Source organism: Dermochelys coriacea, chromosome 13 (assembly GCF_009764565.3).
Source record: "Dermochelys coriacea isolate rDerCor1 chromosome 13, rDerCor1.pri.v4, whole genome shotgun sequence".
In the NCBI taxonomy this organism is placed as follows: Eukaryota; Metazoa; Chordata; order Testudines; family Dermochelyidae; genus Dermochelys; species Dermochelys coriacea.
In genome coordinates, this window is record NC_050080.1 from 36,635,154 (window position 1) to 36,651,225 (window position 16,072).

A 16,072-nucleotide genomic window follows, 5' to 3' on the forward strand; every position below is an offset into this window, starting at 1 on the left:
CTGACAGCACAACCTCACGGCGTGTACTCCATCAAGATATAATGGTTTTGTGTTTCTAGATAAATATTATGGAGAAAGCAGAAGGAAGAAATGAAAACCTGATCATGGAATTCATCCTCTTAGGATTTGGGAATGCCCCCGAACTGCAGACCCTTCTCTTCCTTCTGTTTCTAGTGATCTACATTGTGATTATGGTTGGGAACATCCTCATCATTATCCTAGTTGTGGCTGATCAGCACCTTCACACCCCCATGTACTTCTTCCTGGGGAATTTGGCCTGCTTGGAGATCTGCTACACCTCCACCATCCTTCCCAGGCTGCTGGCCAGTCTCCTGACTGGAGATGGAACCATTTCTGTTAAGTGCTGGCTTGTGCAAACATATTTTTTTGCTATCATAGCAACAACAGAAAATCTGCTGGTCGCGGCAATGTCTTACGATCAGTATTTAGCAATATGCAATCCACTCTGCTATGCTGCTCCGATGAATGGGAGGGTTTGTTTCCAGCTAGTGGCAGGGTCCTGGGTATATAGTTTTCTGGTCAATGGCACACTAAATTATTTCTTGTTCCCGTTAACATTTTGTGGTTCTAAAGAAATTGACCATTTCTTTTGTGATTTTTCACCCATGATAAAGCTGTCTTGTGGTGATACCCAGACTCTGCAACTGGCGACATTTACTGTCTCTACCATTGGGACACTTGTGCCTTTGCTACTGACCCTGACATCCTACATTTATATCATCACCGCCATTCTGAGAATCCCTTCCACCACAGGGAGACAAAAGGCCTTTTCCACCTGCTCCTCCTACCTCACTGTGGTGACAATTTTATACATGAGCATGATTACTGTCTATGTGTTTCCAACAAGCAACACTCCCAAGGTCCTACACAAAATATTCCCTCTCTTCTACACAGTCCTGACTCCCGTGATCAACCCTGTTATCTACAGCCAGAGAAACAAGGAGGTCAAAAAGTCCCTGAGAAAAACTATTCTGAAACGGGTTGCTTTCAGAAACAGGCATAGAAGTGTAAAGGAAAAATTTTAGCCTATAGTAAAATAGAGATGAACTGATACAGTTTCTTAGACATGGCCCATTTCATTCCTTCAGAAAAGGGTTACCTCTTATTGACCTTACTTTTTCTTTCTTTCTTTCTTTCTGTTACTCTGCTACTTTTTGAGCATTCATCTTTCATACAATTAATGCACATTTCTTTATACAAAACTTGATACTGTAAGAGACGTTCTTTTTGAAAAGACACATGTTTCAATAGATCACTCTGCTTCAGTCATCTGTACATGAACACCAGTGCCCAAATTTTGCAAGGAGCTTAATATCTTTTGAGTGCTTCTGGGTCTCTTCCACACCCACTGATGCCAGTGACATTAATTCTCCAGTGATTAAGATAATCTGTTGTCAATTATGCCTCTGAAAAGTAGGTAAACAATGTTGCCACTGCTGTGAGTGAAGAACTTTGATTAGGTAGTATTCTCTGCAGATCTGTAGCTGGGTAAACAAAACATGAAAATCTGTGGAGGGTTGGTTTCAGAGTAGCAGCCGTGTTAGTCTGTATTCGCAAAAAGAAAAGGAGTACTTGTGGCACCTTAGAGACTAACAAATTTATTAGAGCATAAGCTTTCGTGAGCTACAGCTCACTTCAGTGAGCTGTAGCTCACGAAAGCTTATGCTCTAATAAATTTGTTAGTCTCTAAGGTGCCACAAGTACTCCTTTTCTTTTTGTGGAGGGTTGGGAGTCTTAGTGTCCTGCCATGTAAAATGTCCTGCCTATTCATCCATCTTTGCATGCTGAAGGCAACATTAACATATCTATTTCTATATTGATACTGATATCAATATAGACGTTGATACATATATATAAAATGCTAACAGAAGATGTCTGTCCAAAATTTTCAAAGCTCATAAGACCTGATTTCCCTCCCCCACCCAAATAAAAAGAAATGAATGAATTAAAACGAACGGGAAATGAGCACTCAAAAGCACTAGGCAACTTTGCCAATCTCAGCCTAAATAGTGTCACATGAGCATCCTTTGCCACACACAGTAACGCACTATACACATAAAAATATTAACCACCAAGGTTTGACCAAAAAAATGAATTCAAGAATAAATTCTCACTGAGTCTTCCTGACTCTTTTTCCTGGTACTTTTTTCATGGTAAGTCTCAGGGCAGATCGGCACTAGGGGGAAAAGCTCATCCAAGCGATGCAATTTGAGTTACATTAGTAGCATAACTCAAGTCAACATAGCTTAGATCTACTTACCACAGGGTTGATCTACTTACCACTGCCCTGTGTTGATGGGAGAAACTTTCCCGTCAACTCCCCTTAGGCTATGTCTACACTACTGCGGTAAGTTGACCTACACTACGCTACTCCAGCTACGTGAATAATGCAGCTGGAGTTGACTGAAAATATCCAGGTTTCAGAGTAGCAGCCGTGTTAGTCTGTATTCGCAAAAAGAAAAGGAGTACTTGTGGCACCTTAGAGACTAAAAAATTTATTTGAGCATAAGCTTTCGTGAGCTACAGCTCACTTCATCGGATGCATTCGGTGGAAAATACAGAGGGGAGATTTATATACACACACAGAGAACATGAAACAATGGGTTTTATCATACACACTGTAAGGAGAGTGATCTCTTAAGATGAGCTATTACCTGCAGGAATGGGGGTGGGGGGAGGAGGAGGTGGAAAACCTTTCATGGTGATAATCAAGGTGGGCCATTTCCAGCAGTTGACAAGAACGTCTGAGGAACGGTGGGGGGTGGGGGGTGGGGGGAGAAATACCATGGGGAAATAGTTTTACTTTGTGTGATGTCCCATCCACTCCACATGCATCCGATGAAGTGAGCTGTAGCTCACGAAAGCTTTTGCTCAAATAAATTTGTTAGTCTCTAAGGTGCCACAAGTACTCCTTTTCTTTTTGCGAATACAGACTAACACGGCTGCTACTCTGAAACCTGTCTCTACCATTGGGACACTTGTGCCTTTGCTACTGACCCTGACATCCTACATTTATATCATCACCACCATGCTGAGAATCCCTTCCACCACAGGGAGACAAAAGGCCTTTTCCACCTGCTCCTCCCACCTCACTGTGGTGACAATTTTATACATGAGCATGATTACTGTCTATGTGTTTCCAACAAGCAACACTCCCAAGGTCCTACACAAAATATTCCCTCTCTTCTACACAGTCCTGACTCCCGTGATCAACCCTGTTATCTACAGCCTGAGAAACAAGGAGGTCAAAAAGTCCCTGAGAAAAACTATTCTGAAACAGGTTGCTTTCAGAAACAGGCATAGAAGTGTAAAGGAAAAAATTTAGCCTATAGTAAAATAGAGATGAACTGATACAGTTTCTTAGACATGGCCCATTTCATTCCTTCAGAAAAGGGTTACCTCTTATTGACCTTACTTTTTCTTTCTTTCTTTCTTTCTTTCTTTCTTTCTTTCTGTTACTCTGCTTCTTTTTGAGCATTCATCTTTCATACAATTAATGCACATTTCTTTATACAAAACTTGATACTGTAAGAGACGTTCTTTTTGAAAAGACACATGTTTCAGTAGAAAGAAAAGGAGTACTTGTGGCACCTTAGAGACTAACAAATTTATTAGAGCATAAGCTTTCGTGAGCTTATGCTCTAATAAATTTGTTAGTCTCTAAGGTGCCACAAGTACTCCTTTTGTTTTTGCGAATACAGACTAACACGGCTGCTACTCTGAAACATGTTTCAGTAGATCACTCTGCTTCAGTCATCCGTACATGAACACTAGTGCCCAAATTTTGCAAGGAGCTTAATATCTTTTGAGTGCTTCTGGGTCTCTTCCACACCCACTGATGCCAGTGAGATTAATTCTCCAGTGATTAGGATAATCTGTTGTCAATTATGCCTCTGAAAAGTAGGTAAACAATGTTGCCGCTGCTATGAGTGAAGAACTTTGATTAGGTAGTATTCTCTGCGGATCTGTAGCTGGGTAAACAAAACATGAAAGGCTGTGGAGGGTTGGGAGTTTGAGTGTCCTGCCATGTACAATGTCCTGCCTATTCATCCATCTTTGCATGGTGAAGGCAACATTAACATATCTATTTCTATATTGATACTGATATCAATATAGACATTGATACATATATATAAAATGCTAACAGAAGATGTCTGTCCAAAATTTTCAAAGCTCATAAGACCTGATTTCCCTCCCCCACCCAAATAAAAAGAAATGAATGAATTAAAACGAACGGGAAATGAGCACTCAAAAGCACTAGGCAACTTTGCCAATCTCAGCCTAAATAGTGTCACATGAGCATCCTTTGCCACACACAGTAACGCACTATACACATAAAAATATTTACCACCGAGGTTTGACCAAAAAAATGAATTCAAGAATAAATTCTCACTGAGTCTTCCTGACTCTTTTTCCTGGTACTTTTTTCATGGTAAGTCTCAGGACAGATCGGCACTAGGGGGAAAAGCTCATCCAAGCGACGCAATTTGAGTTACATTAGTAGCATAACTCAAGTCAACATAGCTTAGATCTACTTACCACAGGGTTGATCTACTTACCACTGCCCTGGGTTGATGGGAGAAACTTTCCCGTCAACTCCCCTTAGGCTATGTCTACACTACTGCGGTAAGTTGACCTACACTACGCTACTCCAGCTACGTGAATAATGCAGCTGGAGTTGACTGAAAATATCCAGGTTTCAGAGTAGCAGCCGTGTTAGTCTGTATTCGCAAAAAGAAAAGGAGTACTTGTGGCACCTTAGAGACTAAAAAATTTATTTGAGCATAAGCTTTCGTGAGCTACAGCTCACTTCATCGGATGCATTCGGTGGAAAATACAGAGGGGAGATTTATATACACACACAGAGAACATGAAACAATGGGTTTTATCATACACACTGTAAGGAGAGTGATCTCTTAAGATGAGCTATTACCTGCAGGAATGGGGGTGGGGGGAGGAGGAGGTGGAAAACCTTTCATGGTGATAATCAAGGTGGGCCATTTCCAGCAGTTGACAAGAACGTCTGAGGAACGGTGGGGGGTGGGGGGTGGGGGGGAGAAATACCATGGGGAAATAGTTTTACTTTGTGCGATGTCCCATCCACTCCACATGCATCCGATGAAGTGAGCTGTAGCTCACGAAAGCTTTTGCTCAAATAAATTTGTTAGTCTCTAAGGTGCCACAAGTCCTCCTTTCCTTTTTGAAAATATCCAGTCGACTTACCTTACTCTTCTCATCGGGGGTAGAGTACAGGGATCGACTGGAGAGCAATCTGCACTTGATTTGGCGGGTCTTTACTAGATTTGCTAAATCGACCCCCGGTGGATCAATCTCAGAGCTTCAATCTCTGCCCTAGTGTAGACCTGCCCCTACTCACGCCGGTGGAGTACCGGTGTCGATGTCTGAGCGATCGGCGGTTGATTTAGTGGGGCTTCAGTAGAGCCGCTAAATCGACCCCCGGTGGCTCGATCACCACAGCATCAATCCCAGCTGTAGTGGAGACCATCATCATCAGCGCTAGCATCTCTCTTCCTCTTGGAAAAGAGAGCGATCTTTTGTTTGTTTGTTTCCTTCTTTTGTGGAGAATTTCAGCTGAAAATGTTAAGTTTTCAGCAGTTTTTAGCTAAAAATGTTTGGTTCTTTGTTGCCAAAACCAAAATATATGGGATTTTTGTGTGGACTTCTCTGAACAGTCATTTTTTCTGCTAAAAAAAAAAAAATCTGGCAGGCTCTAGATGCTGATTGAATAGATAGCAAATGTTCCAATTGTAATTCATAATTATATGCTTAAATTTGCTCTCTATATTAATACCCTAACATATTTAATTTAAATAGCAAACTTACTGTTTTGGTCTCTGGAATTTTTCCCAGCTTTTGATGCATTTGGTCCTCCAATGCTAGGTATTATTTGTCATTGATCTAATCTAATTTATCTACCACTGTATTACCTTAGGTCCTTTACCCTAGACAGCTACACCCTATTGCTTGTGTTGGGTAGAACTGTCTGAGAGGGGCTGGGAAGGGAGATGGGGAGCAGGTACAAGTTACCACAAAAAGTTACCAGAAACCTGATTTTCACTAGCATTCAGGCCCACTCATTTGGTGGTCCAGGTAAAGGATGCTCTCTGATCCTCTAAACCTCCAGCCCCCAAGAACACTGCAGCCCCTAATCCATCCCTCTAAACCTTAATCACAAGGTCACTGCCTCACACACCCTGTATCCAGAACCTAGGTAATCACATTGATTCAGATTTTAATGGAAATTAAAGCAGATTGAATAATTTCCATTTGGAACATTTTTATAACAGAAAATAATGTTAATTGAAATCAGAACTTGCCATGTGTATATGTCAATTTTATTTTATTAAATAAAAAGAATTGATATAAAATAAAAAATAATGTATAATAATGTGTATGCATATATTATAAAATAAACCAAAAGAATATGACACAAAAACTATTAAAATCAATAAAAAATAAAAATAAAATAATACAAAAAAGTAACTTAAAAATAGAGAAATTCGTAATATTTTTTTAAAAAGTTTAAAAGTGTAATTTAAAAATAAAAATAAAATGGGAAACGAAATGTGCTCGCATGAGTCAATGAGACCTGTGCTCCCGGTTACACTTTAGGAGCTTCCCGGCCCCCTCCCCATTCACCTCTCTCTACCCCTCAGGAACGGGGCTGGACAGCCGTCTCACTCCGGCCATGGGGCCACCCAGCCCGGGAGTGAGGGGCGGCGCCCGCCCGGGGTTCCGGACCCACAGACAAAGCCCGGGGGGGAACCACAGACACACAAACACCATCATCACACTTGGATGGGTATCGGAGGGTCTCTGATTCTACATTGCTCCATTTCTTTAAAGTACTCATTACAAATCAACTGTGACACATTGCTGTATTTGCTTGTAATTTCTCAGGCAGTTCGTAAGAGTCGAAAACGCTAGAGGGACATTGTAATTAGCCTAAAACCAAGCACTGCAGCCACTGAAAATCTGAGCTAAGATTACACTGAAAAGAAAGGTTTCAGAGTAGCAGCCGTGTTAGTCTGTATTCGCAAAAAGAAAAGGAGGACTTGTGGCACCTTAGAGACTATGCTCTAATAAATGTGTTAGTCTCTAAGGTGCCACAAGTCCTCCTTTTCTTTTTACTGAAAAGAAAGCCACGTTTGTTCCAGTAAGAAATGTACAGTTAGGCAACCGCCCAGCGGTAAATCGAAACGAAAGGATCCTTAAATCGAGTCAGGATTGACTCAAAACCACAATGGTGTATGTTTTCTTACTGAAATGAAAGACAGTTTAATACAATCTGAAAAAAAGAAATATTTGGGGTGGAGCTGTAGCGATTTGGAGTAGGTGTGAGCACGCACATGCACAGCTGAGAGTGAAGTCGTATAAAGAAGGTAATGATACGGGTTTTGAAAGGCGTCGTTTTTCAAACGGCGAAACGAAAGTGGAAGGGCTCTGCGTCCGCTGGAAGTTTGTTTCTCTCACCCATGGCAGAGGGACCGGTTCCAGATATGCCCTGACCCGCCGTGTCTCTCGGAAACACACCTCAGGCCACGTCTGCACTGGCGAGCTGACGGCGGCGGAGCGGACCCGCAGCTGAGCAGAGCGCTCCCGTGGCCAGGCTTTGCGGACATAAATGCTACAGGGCGTCGGGATCAGAGGCCCTCCGATGACCCGCCGAGCGTGGCGAGGGCGCTTCAGACTCTGTGGCTGCCGGTCAGAGGCGAGTGAACTTTAAAGGCAGGTGTTTCTGGCCCCCTTCCTGGCGCGAGCGCGACGGGGCCCGGCTCTGGAAGTCTCAAGGGGCCACGATCCCCGCCGTGTCCCCGGGGGCAGTTCCAGGAGGGCGGGGCGATTCGCCGCGCAGCCCGGGCAGGGGCCGCGTTGCCTTTTTCCCTCGCCTCATTGCGAAGGCTTGGCCCGGAGCCGTGACACAAGGTTGTGTGGGCGGGGTACACGCCGGGAAAGGGCCTGAGTGGGGGGACTCAGGCTGGTGCAGAGAGGGGAGCAGAGCCCGGAGGCCTCCAGCCTGGCTCGCTCCCTCCCTCCCCTCTCCACCTCTGACCTTGTGCACCCCGCTGCGGCTGGGCTGAATCTCGCCCCAGGGGGCCCAGCCGAGGGACACCCCGTCTCTCTCTCGCTCTCCCGGGGGTCTCTCCCGGAGTCAGGGTCACCGTCCACTGACGGAAGAGGTGCCTGGAGGTTGCGGGGAGTCTCGCTTGCTCAAGCGGAGATGACCCCCGTCCAAGGCAGAGTGGCGCCTGCCGACACTCCCCGCTCCGGCGGGGTCTGTCCACCAGCTACCTCGTCCCTGGAGCGCAGGGTCTCGCCTCTGCCCACACGGAGGGGAGCCCTCATTGCTCAGTGTATAACAGGGGGGTCGCATAGCCTCCTGTACAACAAGAGCAAGAGCCTTGTGTCCAGCAAGTATAAATGGGACTGGTTCCCCCCGAGCTTTGTCTGTGGGTCCAGAAGCCACGGGTGGGCGCCGCCCCTCACTCCCGGGCTGGGGTGGCCGCATGGCCGGAGTGAGACTGCTGTCCAGCCCCGTGCCCATGGGGCACAGAGAGAGGGGGCTTTGCTGAAGAAGCCCCTGCCCTGTGATTGGGGTTGACCAGATGTCCCGATTTTATAGGGACAGTCCCGATTTTGAGGGTCTTTTTCTTATATTGAGGCTCTTATTGCCCCCCACCCCGTCCCAATTTTTCACACTTGCTATTTGGTCACCCTTAGATATATCATACATCTGTGATCTAGGAGGAGCAGCTGAGACGTGCCCGTATGATAACAGCAGGGGGTCCTGAGAAAGTCTGGCCTCCGGAAAATTCCTTCCTGAACCTAAACCTGGTGATCACTTTCACCCTCAGCAGGTGAGCAAGGCCCAGTCAGGCATCTGGAAAGGACTGACTGGGTCTACCTCAAATTGTACCCGATGGGGGGATTGTTAAAACTGTACACACACACACACACACACAGAGACACACACACACACACCCCAGTGCACAGAAAGGAGCGGGGACTACTGAGAAGCTCCTAACCTGTGATTGGGCGCACAGGTCAGGTCCCATGGACTCTCACCCACCACATTTCAGTTTCAAAGTTCACATCTTTTATTTTTTTTTTGTTTATTTACCTCTCTTCATTTCTTTTCCTTTGAGATTCAAAATATGTGTCTAGTTTTCCTCTGAGGGATACATGTTTTGTGTTGTCGGTTGCTGCTCCATTGAGGGGTGTAACGACCATGGAGAGAAGTAGCAGCAGTTTCATCACATGGAAGGAACACTGGTGTTTATTCCGCCTGCGAACATAAATGAACTAGTCCCTTTCCCTTCCCTGTCATCTCAAGTGGCCATCGCGGGCCAATGTTACTTGCTACCCTTCTCGTATAGGGGATGAACAATGCATCAAAAGAGACATTAACATTGTGTGGGAATGGATGCAGGACAAAATGATACAATTAAGGCAGTAAAACTAGGCATTATGGGTAGGGTCTCCTTTCATATATAGATTCTGAGTTAGGTAGGTTAAAGGAATCAGGATAAAAAATAGTCTTGTTGGACCATATCCTGATGCAAGAATCCAGAGTGCAAAGGTGATGTCTGAAATTCAAGCTGCCCCCCTCATCCCCCGACTGTTGACTCATCTTAGAGATAAAAACTTCCTTTGTCATTTTCTAAAGTTTAATGTCTGTTAATGTCTGTTCATCTGATTTGGAGATGTAAACTAATGTGATTACTTTTGAGGTCATTTTGAGAGTGATTTTAAAAAGGTATCGGGCGCCTAGTCAGATTTTTCAACAGCATTCTCTAGTTTTTGCTTAGTTTTTGATGCCTTAGGTGCTTCTGAAAATCCCCCTATACATGTAAATACCTTTAAAAATGGCTATTTTTTGTTAATTGAAATCAGAACTTTGTATGTGTGTATATATGTCAGTTTCATTTTTAAATAAAAATAATTGATATAAAATAAAATAAAAATTAATGTATAATAATGTGTATACATAATATGATAAAATAAACCAAAATAAAATATCACCACTTTTACACTGCCTTCACTCAGTGTTTTAATACATTGTATCCTTGCTCAACATTTGTTTCATTTCAAATTACCTTTTTTTCCAAAAATGAAAATTTCACTAAAATTTTTTTTTTAATTTTCCCCACAAATTTGTTTAACAAAAAGTATGTTTCAGTGTGTTTAAGTTTGGGGTTTTCTTTCATTCTTTCACTGAATACCAAAAAATGAAAACATTTTGGTTATCCAGTTTTCCAAAATTCCATATTTTTCATGGACAATTTTGATGTTTCCCTTTCAACACTTTTCATCCAGTGCTTGCTACAGTAAAATGTCTGTCATATATAATTGCTGAGAAAATGAGTCAATTGTTGATTTTAATAAATCATTTTGGAGGAAAAAAAGGAATGTTTTATGGCTCCAACTCAGGACAGATTTTCAGGATGTGTTTAACTTTAAATATGTGCTCTAAGTCCTTTCTAAGCAAATTCAATGACTATTTAAATCAAGAGGAGTTTTGCTAAGATTTCACCCATTAACTCTAATGGTACTTAAGCACATGATTAAAGTCAAGTGCAAGTGCATAGTAAAGTGGTGTCTTGAATGTAATCATGATTTTTTTTAATAAGGATCTATGTACATTGTGCTAATTATCTTATTTTCTTCACCTAATGGGATACTGCTAAAGACACTGAGTACACAATGATAACTTCTCTGAGTAAGTTTTAAACCAGCATAGCAAAGATTTTATATTGCTTAGGATGGTAAAAAAAACTTTAAAGCAATTATTTTATTCTCTATTGAATTCTATAGGCTTTTAGAGTTTTGGTTTTTTAAGAGAAACTTTACTAGTTTTATCTCTAGGCTTTTATTGTAAATGTTCAGGGGTTATTTATTTATTTTATTAGTGATTGCTTATTACAGAATCATTTATAATTATTAAGATGCAGAGGAAATTTCATTATAAGCCGTAAAATGGGATTATCAAATGGGGCCCTAAAGAATTTAGGCTCGCTACTGCTACAGAAATTAAATGGGAATTAGGGGTAACATTTTCAAAAGCACCCCTAAGCAGCTTAACATTTTAAGTCCCATTTTCAAAAGTCATCTACATCCTTAGAGATACATTTTAAGGGTATGTGGGTGCCTAGTGGGGTATTGAAAAGCACCTATATCCCTAACATCTATTGATTTAAAATACTTTTATAATACCTCAATACCTTTAAAACTCTGGCCCTTAGCCTAAGTCTTATTGACAATCAATAGTACTAAGGTTCCTAAGTCCATTGGGCTATTTAAAAATTTGAGTGTAAAGTAGATGCAAAAATATTACCACTGCTCTTGGAGAATAGAAACATCCAGTCTGGAATTTCCCCCCACAACTTTTGAATCCCTTTGCAAAGGAAGGAGAGAGTAAGGCTCATATACCCATATAAAAAAAGAAAAGGAGTACTTGTGGCACCTTAGAGACTAACAAATTTATTTGAGCATAAGCTTTCGTGAGCTACAGATCACTTCATCGGATGCATTCGGTGGAAAATACAGTGGGGAGATTTATATACACACACAGAAAACATGAAACAATGGGTTTTATCATACATACTGTAAGGAGAGTGATCACTTAAGATGAGCTATTACCAGCAGGAAGGGGGGGTGGAGGAAAACCTTTTGTAGTGATAATCAAGGTGGGCTATTTCCAGCAGTTAACAAGAGCATCTGAGGAACAGTGGGGGGTGGGGTGGGGGGGAGAAATAACATGGGGAAATAATTTTACTTTGTGTAATGACGCATCCATTCCCAGTCTCTATTCAAGCCTAAGTTAATTGTATCCAGTTTGCAAATTAATTCCAATGCAGCAGTCTCTCCTTGGAGTCTGTTTTTAAAGTTTTTTTGTTGAAGGATAGCCACCCTCAGGTCTGTAATCGAGTGACCGGAGAGATTGAAGTGTTCTCCGACTGGTTTTTGAATGTTATAATTCTTGACGTCTGATTTGTGTCCATTTATTCTTTTACATAGAGACTGTCCAATTTGACCAATGTACATGGCAGAGGGGCATTGCTGGCACATGATGGCATCTATCACATTGGTAGATGCGCAGGTGAACGAGCCTCTGACAGTGTGGCTGATGTGATTAGGCCCTATGATGGTGTCCCCTGAATAGATATGTGGAGAGAGTTGGCAACGGGCTTTGTTGCAAGGATAGGTTCCTGGGTGAGTGGTTCTGTTGTGTGGTGTGTGGTTGCTGGTGAATATTTGCTTCAGGTTAGGGGGCTGTCTGTAAGCAAGGACTGGCCAGTCTCCCAAGATCTGTGAGAGTGATGGGTCATCCTTCAGGAGTGTGTATGATAAAACCCATTGTTTCATATTCTCTGTGTGTGTATATAAATCTCCCCACTGTATTTTCCACCGAATGCATCTGATGAAGTGAGCTGTAGCTCACGAAAGCTTATGCTCAAATAAATTTGTTAGTCTCTAAGGTGCCTTTTCTTTTTTGCGAATACAGACTAACACGGCAGCTACTCTGATACCCATATAAAATTCAGTGCTTTCCCTCTGGATGTTTTGACTGAAAGGTCTATCAAAATATTATTTTAGACTGATATAATTTCAGTCTTGAAAGCAAATTAGATGCCATTGATATTATTTTTACTAACATGCATTTGTGCTGGGCTAATAAAATGTTGTTCATATTGAAACTCTGTGTGTGTGTGTGTGTGTGTGTGTGAGAGAGAGAGAGAGAGAGAGATCAGCTGCTTTAAGAAATTTTTGTAAACACAAGGTGATCTGGACAATGAATAAAATAAACAACAATATTTTTCCCACCAGTGCAACCAAACATATATTTATGTTTCATGGTGTTCACATCAGGTATTCCCATTAGAGCTAATTCTGTGGCTGAATTTTAGAAAGAACAGAACATTTGTATCACATGTTATAATATTTTCTGCAATTCTAGCTATGCCTCTGATAGTGATGTATCCTGCGGAAACCCTGCATTTGAAGAACGCTTCCTTGTCAGGTTAAAAAGTGAAACACCAACGAAGCAGATTAGGCTGTATTTTATTTTACTTTGGCTGTGCTGTGATATTAATTCCTGGCATCAGAAGTGTAATCTCATTTTAGCAGCCCCTTTGTTCTCTAATATATCACGACTCCCGTTGGTTGGGTTTCATCCCCATGGAAATTTTTGATTTTTCATTGAAAAAGCCAAAACCTGAAAATTGTTTTTTTGGTGGAGGGTGGATGTTTTGGATTTTCAGCAACTGAATGCAAACATATTTGTCAAAGAACTAAATATTTTCAGCCAAAGGCTACGCAAAACTTCAGATTTTAAAAAATATTTGGGTTTACAGATTTCAGATGAAATATGGTGAAAATCATATACTTTCCATGAAGACTTTCAGTTACTTCAAACCCCAGTATCTTAATCAAAATCTTAATCAGCCCTAATCCAAAGGGAAATGAAACAGTTTTCTGATTTTTTGCAGTGTAGTGGAGTTTCCAGAGACACACAGTTTTTCTTTGCTCTGTTAGTGGAGAAGATAGGTACTCACATCTTAAATAACATATCACAGTAGTCCTGATACCAAACAACCTGGACAATTTCCTGGAGGCTTGATCAAGTAACAGAAAATTATAGAATTATAGGGCTGGAAGGGACCTCAAGAAGTTATCAAGTCCAGGCCCCCTGGAAACCAAGGAAACCTGGACCATCCCTGAGAGCTATTTGTCTAACCTTTTCTTAACCATCTCTAATTATGGGGATTCTATGAAGAGCGGACATAGATTTTTGAACATTTCTGCAATTAAACTGATGAGATTTCAGTTCACTGCGATATTCAACTTATATTGCAGAGTTTGTTAGTTTTCATCTAGTTTGACAATAAATTGAATTAAAAGTTGAGTTTATCTTGAAAATATATTAACAAATTTGCTTCATTTCCCCTAGATACATCCCAGGGCAAATGATGACTATAGAAATCAAACGTCCATTGAGGAATTCGTCCTCCTGGGATTTGGGAATCTCCCTGAACCTCAGATTCTTCTCTGCTTCCTGTTTCTAGTGATCTACATGGTGACCATAGCTGGAAATATCCTCATTGTTGTGCTAGTTGTGGCTGATCAACACCTTCACACCCCTATATACTTCCTCCTGGGGAACTTGTCCTGCTTGGAGACCTGTTACACCTCCACCATCCTGCCCAGGGTGCTAGCCAGTCTCCTGACTGGGGACAGAACCATTTCCGTTAGTGACTGCATCACACAATTTTATTGTTTTGGTATCCTGGCAGCCACAGAATACTATCTGCTAGCAGTGATGTCTTATGATTGGTATCTAGTGATTTGCAATCCACTCTGTTATGCCACTCTGATGAACGGCAGTGTTTGTTTCCAGCTAGCGGCTTGTTCCTGGACAAGTGGCTTTCTGAGCAGTACCATAATAATCATTTTAATGACTAAAATAAAGTTTTGTGGCTCCAATGAAATTGACCATTTCTTTTGTGATTCCTCGCCCATCATAAAACTATCCTCTAGTGATACCCAGCTTCTAGAACTCACGATTTTCACAGTCTCCTCCGGCAGGTGACTGGTCCCATTTCTATTCACATTGGCGTCCTACATTTGTATCATCAACACCATCCTGAGAATTCCTTCCACCACCGGGAGGCAAAAGGCATTTTCTACCTGCTCCTCTCACCTTGTCACTGTCACAACATTTTATGGTACTCTGATTATTGTCTACATGGTTCCAACTGCCCACCATTCAAAGGACTTATACAAGGTATTCTCTGTCTTCTACACAGTCCTGACCCACATGGTCAACCCCCTCATCTACAGTCTGAGGAACAAAGAGGTCAAAGAGGCCGAGAGAAAGGCTGTCATTAAGTTTCTGGCTTTTGCAAGACTTCAGACTGTAAAATTAACAGATCTCTATCAGTGACCTACAGCAGGAGATTCCGAAAGACTGGCACCTCTCCCCAGTCAGCTAATTTTGATCTTTGGAGTTGTAAAATAAGGTTGAGATTTTTAAAAGGGACTTTAGGGGTTAGGAGCACTGGATTCCATGCTTTGATTTTCCAGAAACTTTTGGAGCGTTACTTAGGGTGATATCTCAAAGGAGTTAAAGGGAGTTAAACACCTAAATTGGAGTTTATCACCAAAGGGATTTAATCACCTAAATTGGAAGTTGAGTCACCTAATTCCTTCACATTTCTTTGAAAATCCTGGCCTAAAACTTTGGCAGACACGGATTTCACTGAATTTTAGGACTGATACTTGCTGCTGCTGCCTTTAGGGAGCAGTGTTTGTATGGTATGCTTTGGCTGATATTTTTCTTTTCCAGGTGATGGAGGATAATTTGGGGAGAGGGGAGAAGGAAGGGGGAAACAATGATTACATGAGTGAGAAAAATAAATCTGAATTCAAATGCAATGTTAACTGTTGTAGATGCCTGTGGAATTACACCATGTTTCCCTTTGCAAATCTAATAATAAAACAGAGGAACTGCATACAAGTTTGGGTCAATATTTTTTTGGTCTTTGAGTCATATTTTAAGGTCAGAAGGGACTCTGATCTAGTCTTCATGACACAGGCCAAAGAACCTGACCCGCCATCTATGTTTCCTACTCTCTCCTATCTGGACTTTTCAGTGTCTCTGATTACCCTAGATTTACTGAGCTGGCCAATGGAGATGAACTGATTCACAGAAACTCTGGACTCTTTCTTTTAAGGCATATTTCAACATTGTGGGCCTGATTCAACACTGGGTTACTTAGTCTCTATATATGCTACTTTACATTTGAATGAGAGCTTTCTGGTAGGGGAAATTCTTTCTAGCAGTTTATAGATAGACCCATTGTGACTGAGATTTCCAAAGCAACTAGGAAGACTTTCTAAAGAACCAGTAAATAACAGGCCATTAAATTTCACCCAGTTACCCCTGTGTTGAGCCCAATAATTTATAAATTTATAAATTTACCGATGAAGTGGGTATTCACCCACGAAAGCTTATGCTCCAATACGTCTG

At 41.7% G+C, this 16,072-nt stretch overlaps 1 protein-coding gene and 1 pseudogene across 1 annotated transcript; both read left to right on the plus strand.

Annotated features, from left to right (window-relative positions):
- The window catches only part of LOC119841836, a 362,869-nt pseudogene extending 347,315 nt beyond the window's left edge, over positions 1-15,554 (plus strand).
- On the plus strand, positions 69-1,046 carry LOC119841827 (olfactory receptor 1M1). The gene has a single exon (XM_038369533.1). It carries the CDS (start codon positions 69-71, stop codon positions 1,044-1,046), a length of 978 nt encoding a protein of 325 aa, XP_038225461.1.
- Positions 15,555-16,072: the final 518 nt, after the last annotated feature.

Bases quoted from the DNA above. Each gene is read 5' to 3' on its own strand.
- LOC119841827 (XM_038369533.1), top strand. From the start codon at position 69: ATGGAGAAAGCAGAAGGAAGAAATGAAAACCTGATCATGGAATTCATC.